The sequence below is a fragment of the Anguilla anguilla genome, chromosome 1 (genome assembly GCF_013347855.1).
Source record: "Anguilla anguilla isolate fAngAng1 chromosome 1, fAngAng1.pri, whole genome shotgun sequence".
NCBI classification, from domain to species: domain Eukaryota; kingdom Metazoa; phylum Chordata; class Actinopteri; order Anguilliformes; family Anguillidae; genus Anguilla; species Anguilla anguilla.
The window spans coordinates 74,937,186-74,951,922 of record NC_049201.1 but is presented as its reverse complement, the minus strand read 5'-3'; the positions used below and the strand labels follow the sequence as shown (position 1 = coordinate 74,951,922).

Here is a 14,737-nt window from a genome sequence, read left to right as displayed (position 1 = left end):
GGCTCTGATTTCAAAGTAACATTGCCTACATATTAAATGTTCCTTTTGTAAGCCACTTTGGCTAAAATGATCTACCAAATGCCTAAAAAGTATAAACTCTATTATTATGAATGATGATGTCATTTTTTGTATTCATCATTTTTTTTTTGTTTTGTTATATAATCACACTAGTGGGGTGGCCACAGAAAGGGCAGCTAAATGGGAAGTGGCCCCAGTACAGGATACTGAAGCCGGTGCAGAGCGTCATTGTCGATGGTCCCGATGCTGTTGTACACCAGCGTGCTGCTCAGGAGGACCGCCAGAGAAAAGACCCAGTTGTCGTTCTTCGCATCTCCCTGGGTAGACAACAAAAACGGAAGATTTCCCAGCATCAGACCTCGTATTCTGTCAGCTGGTGGGAGGTGGGAGTCCCCATTACCTGATTACGTGAACGCCGCATTACACGCATTGGCGCTCTTACATGGACAATGTAGTCTGATGTAATGTCATGCCATCTTATCCAGAGTGACAATGTGAGCTATGAATACGAGTCACAAGGACCAAAGGTGGGGGATTAAGCATGTGTCTGTATCATGTTGAGCCAAAAAAAAAACTGACTTAACAAACAGTTACTATATACATATGTGTTTTGAAGAAACCGCAGAAAATAAATATGGATCTCCACGTGGAAGGACGGTGACAATGTATGGGCAGATGGACTGCGACACGGCAAATCGAACGTTTATTCAAAAAACGGGGCATACTTTTGTATTTGTCTATTCACGTTGGAGGCAGAAAACATTGAATCCCTTACCTTCTCCACATCCCCCAACCCTTCGGTGTCCAGCAACACCAGGGTGTGGTTCGCTTTTTTCGGGTGAGGGACGCACCACATCCATATGCCCTTCGTCTTTGACTGTATGGTGGATCCGAGGGCAAATCCTTAAGTGGTAGATAGGACAGGACCAAGTTCAGGGCTGAATCAGTTATTATTATTATTATTATTATTATTATTATTTCCTCTCTTCTTTGCCTGGATCTTTTATATCATTTTTATGACATTTTGAGGTACTTTCTTTCCATTACTTAAAATATGACTGCGCTCTTACATGTAAATGAATATGCATGTGCTTGTTACGTAGAAATTCCACGGGTGGGAAAATGTGTTATGGCGTTACTATTTCTAATGGGAAATGACAGTCTCACCCTTTCTCTTCCCAGCCAGCTTGTTCATCAAGTATGACTTCCCAGTGCGGTACAGACCCACTATTGCCACAACAACCACAGGCTGATCTATCTGTTTCAGGATCTCTACAGCCTCTGGCACGATGCGCAGGTTCCCGTCCTGCTCGTTTTCAACCAGACAGATTGGTTCACGCATTGAAACAGTGCCACTAGACATGATGCTCTGCACAAACACACATAGAAGGAGAAATACAGGGTAGTTACAAGGGGGACATTTGGAATAGGTATAGTTGACTTATGAGTATTTAACGAATACTGGGCAGTGAGCTGTGGCCAGACAAGTTTTTGCTTCCATTTTGCCACCACTACACAAAATACCCAAATTTAACTCAGAATAAAGTTGTAATAAACCCTGCTTCTGCAGTTCCACAGGTCTGATGGTATTTATTCATACCTTAAGTCAACATCCATTTCAAGGCAAAGGAAGTAGGTGAGTGTTTAACTGCATAATTTGCCTTCACGAAGGTTGGCCAACCAAAGTGATCGATTTTTACTGAAACATGTCTCCCTCCTATGGACATATGAGGTAAAACAGTTTTCTGTAATTGCGTGGTAGGCTGTCACATTGCCAATTTTTAATTATTAAGGAATTGTGCGCAATCCAGTTGTGAACTCAAATGCTTTTGGGCAATACTGATTATATGATTCTATTTGTATTGTCGTTGTTCCCTTGAAAAGCTGTGGATAAGAGCGTCTGCTAAATGCCGGTAAAGTGACAGTTATTATGCTACAAATACATTTCACGGTTCTGATGTATTCTATTAATAAGCTACGTTGTGCTATTCGGCAAACATCTTGAAATATGCTGGAAAATGTTGCTGAGGAATCAACCCTCAAGGTATTCTGGAAGGATTCAGTCTGTCTGGGTTTTAAAGTTAAATAAATAAATGGTTACTAAAAAATGTTTTAAGTGTATTTTGAGTTATTGTTGACGTTTTCCCATGCAGAAACGGTAATGTTTGTGTTTCCGTGCTACAATGATGTTTTCGTCAAATTTACATTGTACAAAGCTCGGAATTTCATTTCAGTCTGGTACATAAATCTGGTAGACCTACATAAATAAAGGATTGCGGAGAGTTCACGAATCGCATGCCATTTCAACTCAGCCTATATGTTGCTGGTAAGAAGAAGAAGAAAAAGAGGGACAGGAACAGGAACAAGAATAATAGAACAAAATTGCATCTCTTACTATTAGTTGACTTTTCACAGGCAGGCTCTGAGTGTACCTCTTCTGCGGATAACAAGCACTTAATGACCAGAGATTGAAAGGAGAAACCGCTTCAGGTTTGGTTTCATTTTCGATCGTTCGGTGTTAGTAGCCTAGACTACTTGTGGATTGCTTCTCAGAATAGTCAGTGGTGCACGGGTCTAACTTGTTTTGCTTGTATATTAGTGGTGAAAATACCAAGACGACTGAAAATACAAAGATTAACGGATTTAATGCGCAAAGAATAGGCGTACTGGATGGACCCTAAGCAGGGTTCGGGTTATGTGGGAGCTAATGGGAGCTGAGCTCCCATAAGGAGGGGTCTGAGCTCCCATGAAAGCAGTAAAATCATACATCTGTGGGGGTCGCTAATACATTACCAACAACCATTATTTTACCTAATTACTAACAATTCCATCAAAATTTAGTGCAATGGTGTTATTCACCTCTCACAGATCATGGTTTCATTAGGATAATTCACTTGTTTTTCATAAAAAAATACATGTTCCAACTCTTTTTTCTGTATATTGGAAAAACCTAGATATAAAATACACTAGTTTTATATAACATTTAATTTTACATTTATTTTACATTTTTAAACATTTTTTTTTCATGGGGTGATGTTGCTAAATAGAGATGACCCGTTCACTTAAAATCAAGCCAAATGAGTTATAAGGATTTTTATTGAAAGTAATCTTTATTTATGCAATGTTTATACTTTTTATAGCCAGAAATGAACAAAAATGAACAAGAGATGAGCAATATGAACGAGGCGTGTGTGTGTGTGTGTGTGCGTGTGTATCTGTGTATCTACACAGCACATGAGGGACAAGTCGTCACGGTATGCTTTGTGCAAATGAATTTTTCCACTTCCTTCTTCCCCCAGCAGCAACCTAGAAAGATGAGGGAAATGATTACTATGTCTTTTTGCATATCCTGATCCTCTGACACGCACACATGCACGCGCGCGCGCAGACACACATACTTACTTACCTCAGGCACAGGTGTACTAGGTGCAGCCCTCTCCTGGATCTCCCTCACTGTGGCTGCAGTGGCTGGGGTCCTTGTGCTGCCTCCGTTGTATATGCGGTACCACAAGTGCCTTCCCCAGCTTCTCGTGGAAGATGCGCCTCTTGTACAGCTTTGACACATTCCACTCAGGAAAAATCTCCGTCCAGATGATGAATGCATTGTAAGCCGATACATCAATTATGTTATAAAAGATGCCTAAAGGCCAGCGTGCAGTCATTCGCTTGTTGCTGTAGGACCCCGTTACTTTGTCCAAGTTGTTCCACCCCCCCTTCGGTGGCATTGTAATCTAGGATCATGCTCGGTTTCTGGTCCTCTCTGGTGCTGATTTCGGCATATTTATGGAGAGTGCTCATGAGACACTAGGGCTGTGGTGTCTGTGAAGACGAACTTGGACAATTGAAGGGCCCTATACTTGATCACCAACAGTTCGGCATATCTGCACTTTCTCGCACTTTACAGGTGAGGTAGGGATAATGGATAATAAGGAGAAAGAGTGTTTGTATGTATGTGTGTATTTGTGTGTGTTAGATTGGGGTGAAATGTGTGTGTGTGTGTGTGTGTATCAGCATGTATTACTTATTTTTATTATCTTTGTGAGAACCAAATGTCCCCACAAGGATAGAAGGATGAGGAAAATTACGCAAGGTGGGGACCTTTTGCTGGTCCCCACAAGTTCAAGAGGCTGTTTTAGGGTTAGGACTTAGGGTTAGGCATGTATTGGTTGGGGTTAGGGTTAGGGTTAGAGGTTACAGAATGAATGTAAGTTAATGGGAAGTCCTCACAAGTATAGCAATACAAACATGTATGTGTGTGTGTGTGTGCATGCGGGTGTGTGATTGGGGTGAAATATGGTGGGAGAGAGTAGGAAATACCTTATGTCTCACATCTGCAAAGAAAGAAATGGTCTAAATTTGACACTTCTGCGAAGTGCGACCCGAACAGTATCTCTGTGATATAAACATGCAGGGGGGGTTTGCAAATACATGAAATGAACCATTTTCATTTCAAATGTTGATTACACTAATTAAGGCCAAGAGAAGTTTCATACTGAAAAAATACTTTTAAGTATTTTCCCTAGATTTTCAAACTTTTTGTCGGCACAGTAGGGCCTACGTTTACTAACTGCTACATTAGCAGAACGGTGCCTGTTGGGCATGCCTGTAAACAGACTGAGCCAGACCAAATTAACTTCTCTCACCACCAAAATACCGCGAAGGTTACGTGCCAATTTACGTTTTATTACTATACATACTATGTTTATGATTGGATCAATTAGTAATTATGTTTGATGCAACTTTAGCTATATTTCCATTACTTTTCAAAAAATATTATTTTCCATTACTTTTCCAGGGCCTGGAAATTGCATTTTAAATTTCAATTACTTTTCCAGGTTTTTCATGACCGTACGAACCCTGTATATAGTCTAATGAGTCTGGCTGGGAGAGGCCAGAGACTGTGTTTACAGAGAAAGAAAAGTGATACTGAGTGATTTCACCAAACTCTCTCTCTACTGTTTCACTAGCAGTAAATACAGACACACTGGTACACACACAAACACTGGTACCCACACACACAATTACACTGGTACCCACACACACACTAACACTGGTACCCACACACACTTACACTGGTACACACACACACACACACTAACACTGATACCCACAGTGTTGGGGAGTACTGAACTACATGTAATTAAACTAGTAGTTTAACTACATTTAGCAGTAGCTTGCTGGTAGTTCAACTACATTCATATTTGCATAGTGATTCAAGTAATTAAATGACTTTTTCTGCCATTTTTTTGTGTAGTTAACTACTGAAACTACAAACAATTTTGGGCCAAGATTTTTATTTTACCATTGCTTCTCTACTGTAATTGAACCCCCTTTGACCAGCCCCACCCCATTTTTCTATCATCCTGACCGCTGTGAAGGCATGCCCAGGCAATGCATTCGTCAGGCAGCCACCACCACACACTTGACCTTTGTGTAGTGCATGTGCAAAAGGACGGGCGTTGCTCAGTGCTCACACAGCGACAGCGTCATGGGATAAACCTCCCAAATCGTAGCCTGAGGAAGAATCACCATGGCCATACTTAAGGAAATACATGACACTGACTAGCTCCACCGAGCGTTTTTTATAAACACGTTTTCTTTCTATTTTAGATCACTTAGATGCCAGCTAGCTAACTTGCTAGCACTGAACCCAATGACGGAGCATCCGAGAATTTTAAACGCATTTTGAAAGAAACAATAAACGTCGATCAGATAAATACTAAAGCAAATGTGTTTCTTGCTCGCTAGCTCATTATGTGCACCAAAACAGCAACCCAACCCTGGTTTTACATGTTTACGCTCTGATTAAAAGAATGAACACGTAATGAAAGATTGATTTCCCTGGTCCCTGTTGCGTCAAACTGCCTCAAAACTTTCTCCGTATCGATTTCAAAGTCTTTATGAATACTAATTAGAGCCAATCCGGTCAATCCTGTCTGTCATACTGTTCCTCGGGTATGTTATTAAATGTCTCAAGCAGCTGAAGGACCTTTCCGCCGAAGCAGTCGAGACAGGCATCGTCAGTAGCACTTTACTTATATTGTGAATGTTTGGGTACATTTAGACATTTCGACTTTATTTCAATTTACTTTCCGCTAATTCCGCTTAATTTTTTACAGTCTCTGAGCTGAAGTTGGCTTGCTGTTGTTTTGCCACCTAAGGTTAATATTGTAACAGCATACAATTTTATTTAAAGTTGATCTGGTGATATAGGGTGATAGAGGGTAATTCTATGGACCATTATAAATGTCATCCTGTTTTATATTAGAAGTTACTTGGCTAACTAATCCTGCTTGGTGCAATACCCCCACCTGGACTCTAGTTTCTGGAAGGTTGGTGTCTGCCCTACATACACAAAACCAGCTGACATTCCTTGCACTTTCCCATGAATAGTGAGGTATTTAATTTTTTTGGTTTATGTATGACCTGTGAACAAGTGGGAACAAGTGGGAACTTTTTGCAATAAACTCAATTGAGTGGCATTTTTTGCTGGCATGTGACTTTTTTGTATTATATTTTGTTATAATTTTGTATCACATGTACATTGTCAATTTTTTTTTTTTTTTTTTACAGTAGTTTGAACTACTTTTTCTAAGTAGCTTTAGTTAACCAAACAAGATTTCTCCATAGGGTAGCTTTGCTGTAGTTCAACTTCTTCCAGTGTGAAGTAATTGGTAGCTTGCAAAGCTATGCTTTCAAAGGAGCTACCCCAACACTGGGTACCCACACACACACTTACACTGGTACACACACACACACTTACACTGATACACACACGCACACACTTACACTGGTGCCCACACACACGCTTACACTGGTACACACACACTTACACTGGTACCCACACACATACTCTGGTAGACACACACAATTACACTGGTACCCACACACACACTTTCACTGGGTACCCACACACACACTTACACTGGTACACACACACACACTTTCACTGGTACACACACACACACTTTCACTGGTACACACACACACACTTACACTGGTACACACACATACACTTTCACTGGTACACAGACACATCCACAATGGTACACAGACACACTTTTACTGGTTATGTGTCTTATGTCTTTTTGTACTTTTTCCAAATTACTTTGTTTCAAAGTATGCATTTTCCCAGTAATATGCACGTGAATGGCCAGCAATCTGCTTCCAATATTTAATGAATCATTATTATTAAATGATCATGATAATAGTACCGAATGATCACATGATGATAATCATTCTCTCACAATTCTTTCTCTAAAGCCGCGTTTCCACCAAAATTACCCGGAACTTTCAGTCCCAGGAACTACTTTACCAGGAACTAAAAGGTTCCTTCAGCCAATGGTTGTCTGCGTTTCCACCGGGGTCTAAAGTACCGCGAAGATTAGGCAAATTAGCCCACTGACGTTGTCGTCGGTCCAGCTGTCATATGATTTCTTCTGTAACCCCATACTACCACCGAAGTAGCCTATATTATTTTCTAATAACCGGGACAGCCCGGAGGGGTTTATTCCACTTATATACAACGGGTTACCAACAATGACTATATATGGTTACTTTTGTATTTATTGATTTTCATATATCCTCTCAAACACATTCATTAACAGCAGAAAACATGCACACGTTGTAAACAATTTGCTGTTTTATTACTTTCTCGTCGTCAATTCCATATAGGCTAATCGCAAAATGACAAGAATAGAACGAAAACTCGGACTTGCGTGAAAATGTAAATTAGTAGTGGTACAGCCATCGTTTGCTTTCCTTCGAAGTTACTGCTAGCCGAGCAGCGAAGTGTGCCCTCCAGATGCGAACCATGCACCATAAATGAGTCCATAGTCTTCCTGGTCTTTTCGTGGAATTGAAAAATGGCAGTAAAATTGAGTAAAATTACGGCAGTCTGAAAAAGCTAAAGCGAAGATTACTAGAATTAACCTGTTATTTTACCCGGATAAAAAGTGCGGAAGGTGATTTCCAGTTTGCTTGTACTGTATCACCAATGTTAATTATGCAGAACTACCGCATACCTCACATAACTGTATCAAACGTTTTGAGTCAATTACAACGGGCTAACAAAGAAAATCCGGAAGAAAATATTCAGCAACCGAATTAATCCATTTGAATGTTTTGGTAGCCTACGTAATATGCTGTCCCAGCACGAATGCTTAGCATTTTATAAAACGAATACTAAAGCAAGAAAAGAACAGAAGAGCACACGTTATAATTCCAAGACGTTGACAGGTTATAACCAAAAGTAGGCTACTGCGCCGCATAACATACAAGTTTGATTTGAAGTTATTATGAAAATAAATTGGTTTGCCGCTGCATATTTTCAAACATGGCGGGTAATTGCGGAAAATAAATACAACACAAATGCTACGAGTACTCAACCAATCAGAAATGTTCAGCGCTGCAAGCTCCACCCAAAAGGTTCCTGTACTTTCGGAAAGTACTACCCCCCGAGCAGGAACGTTTTGGGGGGTAAAACAAAGCCCCCAGAACTAAATTTAGACCCTAGTTCCTGCGGTGGAAACGCACTGAGTTCCTCAAAAGGTTCCTAGTTTCGGGGTATAGTTCCTGCGGTGGAAACGCGGCTTAATACATCTTGCGATGCACCTGGACACATCATCAGTGGTGTCACCTGGTGTCATCGGGTGTTTTGGGTCTTTCAACAATCAGATTCCCTCACCCAGGCGACCCAGCCGGGATCGGTCAAGTCCCGGCTTGTGTGCAGGTAGCAGTACCAAACCCATGGATCACCTCTCCTGATCCACAGCCACCTTGAGGCAACTTTGGCCGCCCCGGTGACCAACTTTATGACCCTTGGCTCACTAGCCCCTGTGATGCCTAGCATATTATAGGCCCTGCAGAGGGACTGTCCAGCAAAGCCTCTGCATCTCACCCCGATGGGCTCGCACTTCGCACGCCACCCGTTGTTCCGGCACTGCTCCACCAGCTCCGCATACTTCTCCCTCTTCCTCTCGTTGGCCTCCTCAATGCGGTCTTTCCATGGAACGGTGAGCTCCAAGAGGACAACTTGCTTTGAGGCCTCAGAGAGCAGCACCATATCTGGCCTCGGCTCCTGGGAACTTGAGTTGCCTCCCCCAGGTCAACCATCAACTCCCAGCCTTGCTGTTGCAAGTAGGCCAGTGGAGGTGGTCCTGGCAGCAGGTGTTTGCTTCTCCCCAGCCCTAACAAAAGAAATGGTCTTCTTCAATGGGCGGAGGCGCTTAGACTGGCTGATCTTGCTGCAGATAGTGTCTGCAACGGTCTTCAGGTTATGGTCGTGGCGTCACCGGTAGCGCCCGTCACCCAGGGCTTTCGAACAGCAGCTGAGGATGTGCTCCAGGGTTCCTCTTTTGAGGCATCGCGGGCATGCTGGTGACTTCACCTTTCCTCAAGAACTTGATACGCTGGGGCTCAGCTTTGCAAAGCTCGGCCCATGAGACCTTGCGCTCGACCGACTGGCTCCCATCTTGTCCAGGCTCCCTGCTGCCACATTCCAACCATCCTGCTGGTTCGCTCCTCCTCGACTGATGCCCTTACTTCCTCCTGGATCAGTGCCCTCCTATCCTTTCCCTGTGCCTTGTCGTAGTGTGGTGGGAGAGTATATGGGCAGCAGTGTAGTGTAGTGGTTAGAGAAAGGGGCTAGTGACCCTGAGGTTGCTGGGTTGATTCCCTGGTAGGATGCTGCTGTTGAACCCTTGAGTAAGGAACCCAACCTGCATTGCTTCAGTATAGCCACGTTTCCACCAAAATTACCCGGAACTTTTAGTCCCAGGAACTACTTTTCAAGGAACTAAAAGGTTCCTTCAGCCCATGTTTGTCTGCTTTTCCACCGCGGTCTAAAGTACCGCGAAGATTAGGCAAATTAGCCCACTGACGTTGTCGTCGGTCCAGCTGTCATATGATTTCTTCTGTAACCCCATACTACCACCGAAGTAGCCTACATTATTTTCTAATAACCGGGACAGCCTGGAGGGGTTTATTCCACTTATATACAAGGGGTTACCAACAATGACTATAGGCTATATGGTTACTTTTGTATTTATTGATTTTTATCGATTTAATCACCTGGAATTGAAATATTCTTCTGCAGCCGTTTGGGCATATTTTACCGTTGTCAAGCAAAACTGTCGTTGGTAGTTGAACTTGGACCGTTGTTATGCAACAAATAGGATATAACAGGCCATAATCAGATTGTAACTGTTTTATATATCCTCTCAAACACATTCATTATGTTTTTATGCAAACATTCGCTTTCATGTCTTGACATCCGAAGCGACAGAATGCATTCACATTTCCAATATAACTGGCAACAACAGCAGAAAACATCCAGCCACCATTTGCTTTCCTTCAAAGTTACTGCTAGCCGAGCAGCGAAGTGTGCCCTCCAGATGCGAACCATGCACCATAAATTAGTCCATAGTCTTCCTGGTCTTTTCGTGGAGTTGAAGAATGGCAGTAAAATGGAGTAAAATTACGGCAGTCTGAAAAAGCTAAAGGGACGATTACTAGAATTAACCTGTTATTTTACCCTGACAAAAAGTGCGGAAGGTGATTTCCAGTTTGCTTTTACTGTATCACCAATATTAATTACGCAGAACTACCGCATACCTCACATAACTGTATCAAACATTTTGAGTCAATTACAATGGGCTAACAAAGAAAATCCGGAAGAAAATATTCAGCAACCAAATTAATCCGTTTGAATGTTTTGGTAGCCTACGTAATATGCTGTCCCAGCACGAATGCTTAGCATTTTATAAAACGAATACTAAAGCAAGAAAAGAACAGAAGAGCACACGTTATAATTCCAAGACGTTGGCAGGCTATAACCAAAACTAGGCTACTGCGCCGCATAACATACAAGTTTGATTTGAAGTTATTATGAAAATAAATCTGTTTGCGGCTGCATATTTTTAAACATGGCACTTGAAATAAAACACTGCAAGTAGTCGACCAATCAGAAATTTTCAGCGCTTGCGCCCCACCCCAAAGGTTCCGGTACTTTTGGAAAGTACTACCCCCCGAGCAGCAACTTTTTTGGGGGTAAAATAAAGCCCCCGGAACTAAATTTAGACCCTAGTTCCTGCGGTGGAGTTCGCACTGAGTTCGCACTGAGTTCCTCAAAAGGTTCCTAGTTCCGTGGTAAAGTTCCTGCGGTGGAAACGTGACTAATGTAAAGGTTTTGGGTTTGATTCCCTGCTGGGCTGCTGCTGCTATTGCACCTCTAGATGCAAAACACTGAACCTGATTTAGCTTCTCTACTAAACAGGAGGAATACCAGAAAACCCCCTCCGTACCTATAGGAGCAGATCCTATGATCTAGTACAATGAAAAAAAGAAAAGCAACGAGTGAAAAGAGAGTGAAAAGGAAATGTGTAAAATGTGTTTTGAGTATGCCTTAGGTTGCTTGGAAGAGATTGTTTGAGTAAACAAGCTGAGTATTGAAACTGTTATGGTAAGATTTTTTTTTAATGGGTATGGCTGTGTTCAGTTAAAGGCTTCAGTAAACTAATTACTCTCTGCTGTTCTACTTAAAAGAGGAGATGTGGCTTAAGCTTTTATGTGCTCTTATCAGAATCGTTTAGCCCAGAGCAGGGATTTATAAGGTGTGGGAGAAGGTTCACTCTCTTTTCAACTTAGCTAGTCAAGGAGTGTCAACTGAAAAAGCTTGCTCGAACAAGCTTTTTCAGTTCAGTCCACAAATTTTCTATGGGATTCAAGTCAGGGCTTTGTGATGGCCACTCCAATGTTTTCACTTTGTTGTCTTTGAGCCATTTTGTTACAACTTTGGATGTATGCTTAGGATTATTGCCTTGCTGGAAGACCCAGTTGCGACCAAGCATTAACTTTCTAACTGATTGTAGGTGGGTGTGGGTGTGGCTCAGCTGAGGGGAGAGGCAGGTGGGAGTGGCTCACGGGAACAGGGCCAGGAACGAGGCAATTAGCACAGGTGTTCTATGTGACTAATTACTCTCTCCCTATATATGCAGTAGCGGCTGGACCTGTCATAAGAGAAGACACATATGCCATGTGGAGAGCAGCTGCACAGTCAAAGAGCTGAACCGGGCATTTTTGTGTGTTGAACACGGTGGTTTGAGATGTGTACGCGTGTGTGCAAAATACCTGCAACTTATGTGTTTACTGTTGGTTTGTACTGATTAAAGAACCTGCGGTGGCTGAAGACTTGCCACATTGATGTCTTGAGGTGTTGCTTCAGTATTTCTAGATAATCCTCCTTCAAGATGCCATCTATTTTCTGAAGTGCGCAGGTCCTTTCCCAACAAAACACTACCACAACATGATGGTGCTACCCCCATGGTTCACAGCTGGAATGATGTTCTTCGGATTAAAAGCCTCACCCTTAGCGCTGATCATTATGGCCAAACAGTTAAAGTTTTGTTCCCTCTGACCAGAGAAAGGTGGTGATTACCTGCAAACCTAAAAGCAGGAAAAAATCATTTCCTTTTAATGTAAAGGATATAATTTCTATAAATCATATACTTATGAGAGCTGGACCAGCGTGTCTAATGTCTAATCAATAACGGGTTCATTCAGATTCAGGTTATCAGCAGTGTGTTTGGGGAGCATAACCGCTTTGCTTACTTTCTGGTAGACAACTCATTTAAAATTGCTACCAAACAACATAAGCTTAATGTCATAGCATTTGTTTTCTATGGTTCTGTATGTATAGTACAAAATTCAGATTGGGGCTGCTGGATGGCTCATTTGTTGAGCCTCACTGACTCGGACCAAATCCTGACCATGCCAGTGCCGACTATGGCCAGTGGCTCCATAGGGAGACCGCAATTGCCAATTTTATCGCCCAGGATACGGGAGGGTTCAGTCAGCTTGGGATCTGCATTCATTGCTATCTGGAAACCCCTGCTGGTCGATCGGGTGGCCTGTGGACTGCCTGCGGAAAGCTGCGTATGAAAGGTCTTTCCCACGACTTTCTACTTTATGTGTGAGCTCAGCTGTAGTCTGCGGTGTGAAAAGAAGCGGCTGGCGACACCGCGTGGTGTCAGAGGAGTGTCTACATCCTATTTTGTTGAGACATTATCCCTTCTAATAGACAGACCTTTTCCTTTACCATACATATTACATCATTTCATCAATGTGGTGATGTCATAATGATGTATTTGTAAATTTCACACATTTGTGTAATCTGACTGTCCAAATATTGCAATAACTCACACCAACCTATCTCTTTTTCTTGTACCATAACATCATTTGAGCTATGATAGATGTGCATTGGAAGCAATTAAAATGAAGACCAGAGATTCTGGCCACATTTCCTTTTCATTGATAATCGTCTGATAGTGAAAAAATAGCCTGAGCCCACAGATGATCATCAAAAAAAATTTTGAATACTGAATAAACCACTAAGTCAAAACTGCAGTTGATATAGATGTTTTACAAACCTCTTTCATATGGGTTATATATCTGAAGTGCTTGTAATAAGAAGCTGAGTGAATTAAGTACATAAAATGGGGATTTGTGGTTTACTCTCCTGGATGACATGCCCTGCAAAAGCACTGTCTAACCGTGTCTAATCCTAACCACGCCAGTGCAGTCAGTATTCGATCATAATTGGAAATAGAATGGACCACACAGATGGATCTGGTTTGATCATGCGCAGTTTGCCTGCAGCGATCTCTGATAGTTGTAAAAGCAATCGCTTAAAGTGGACTGAAGAATTTGCCCATTATTATGCATGGCAGAGATACGCACACTGGCTTTTTCAGCTGGAAAAAAACACTGCCATATCCTATTGGATCTAAGGTTACGTCGAATTGCTATTAAGGTTCATTTCTACTTTTTGTCTTACTTGGTCCAGCCAATCAAAAAGCAGTCCATAACTGTATTTATACAATTGGCAGAAGTACATTTCTATTTTACCAGACACTTATCTAGAGTCACTCTGGATAAGAGCGTCTGCTAAATGCCTGTAATGTAATGTAGAGCAATTTACAGTTTTTTCAAGTTACATTCCAAAAAAAACAAGCATGAAACCGTCCAGACCCACCGCACACCTGTACTAACTATATAGCTAGCTAGATATGGCATGTCCTCACATCTGTAACGTTATTTGTTGTCCTCCGTGTGTCCATACATCTGTATCGGTGGTTGTAGCTGTGTGTCTTTAGCTCCTACTCATGCGTGCCGTATATCATCCGTACGCGGTAAGTAGGTTAACTAAAGTAGGTGAAACGCTAACATTTTAGGGTTAGCTAAAGTAACGTTAGGCGATAAAGCTGTGCTTAAAAATCTTGTGCAGTACCACCTGCGCATGCGTCCTACTAAACAAAGCACCACCTGCACATGCGTTCTACAAAACGTCCCTCTCAGGTCGTTCATGACTGAGTGAGTGAGTGACCACAGTTTGCCACGCATAGCCACGGCGGCACGCCGTGGGAAAAACAGTTTCTATGCCAAGTGTCCACTTGGGTATATGTTCACTGAAGTAATTCAGGGTAAGTACCTTGATCAAAGGTGCAACACCAGAGTCTTACTACAGAATCAAACTCGCAACCTCCGTGAAATGTAATCCCACTTTCCTCACCATTATACTACATCACCACCAGTATTAATCTGTGCACGTTTGCATTGTCTGTGTGCTCGGCCGAATACCCAGTTGTTTGATTTAAATAATATGCGGCTATAGGAGTACATATGTTGCACTTAGAAATAAATGTAATAATAGTTACCAAAT

General features: G+C 42.1%; 1 protein-coding gene across 1 annotated transcript in view; it reads right to left on the bottom strand.

The window, feature by feature from the left end:
• Positions 1-14,737, bottom strand: part of LOC118220194 (guanylate-binding protein 1-like) — a 122,436-nt gene that overhangs the window by 9,676 nt on the left and 98,023 nt on the right. Inside the window, exons 20-22 of the mRNA XM_035403923.1 lie at positions 1,186-1,387; positions 794-921; positions 226-335 (exon numbers count right to left, since the gene is read on the bottom strand). Coding sequence (XP_035259814.1) covers positions 226-335; positions 794-921; positions 1,186-1,387 — 440 coding nt within the window. The remainder of the gene's footprint in view (positions 1-225; positions 336-793; positions 922-1,185; positions 1,388-14,737) is intronic.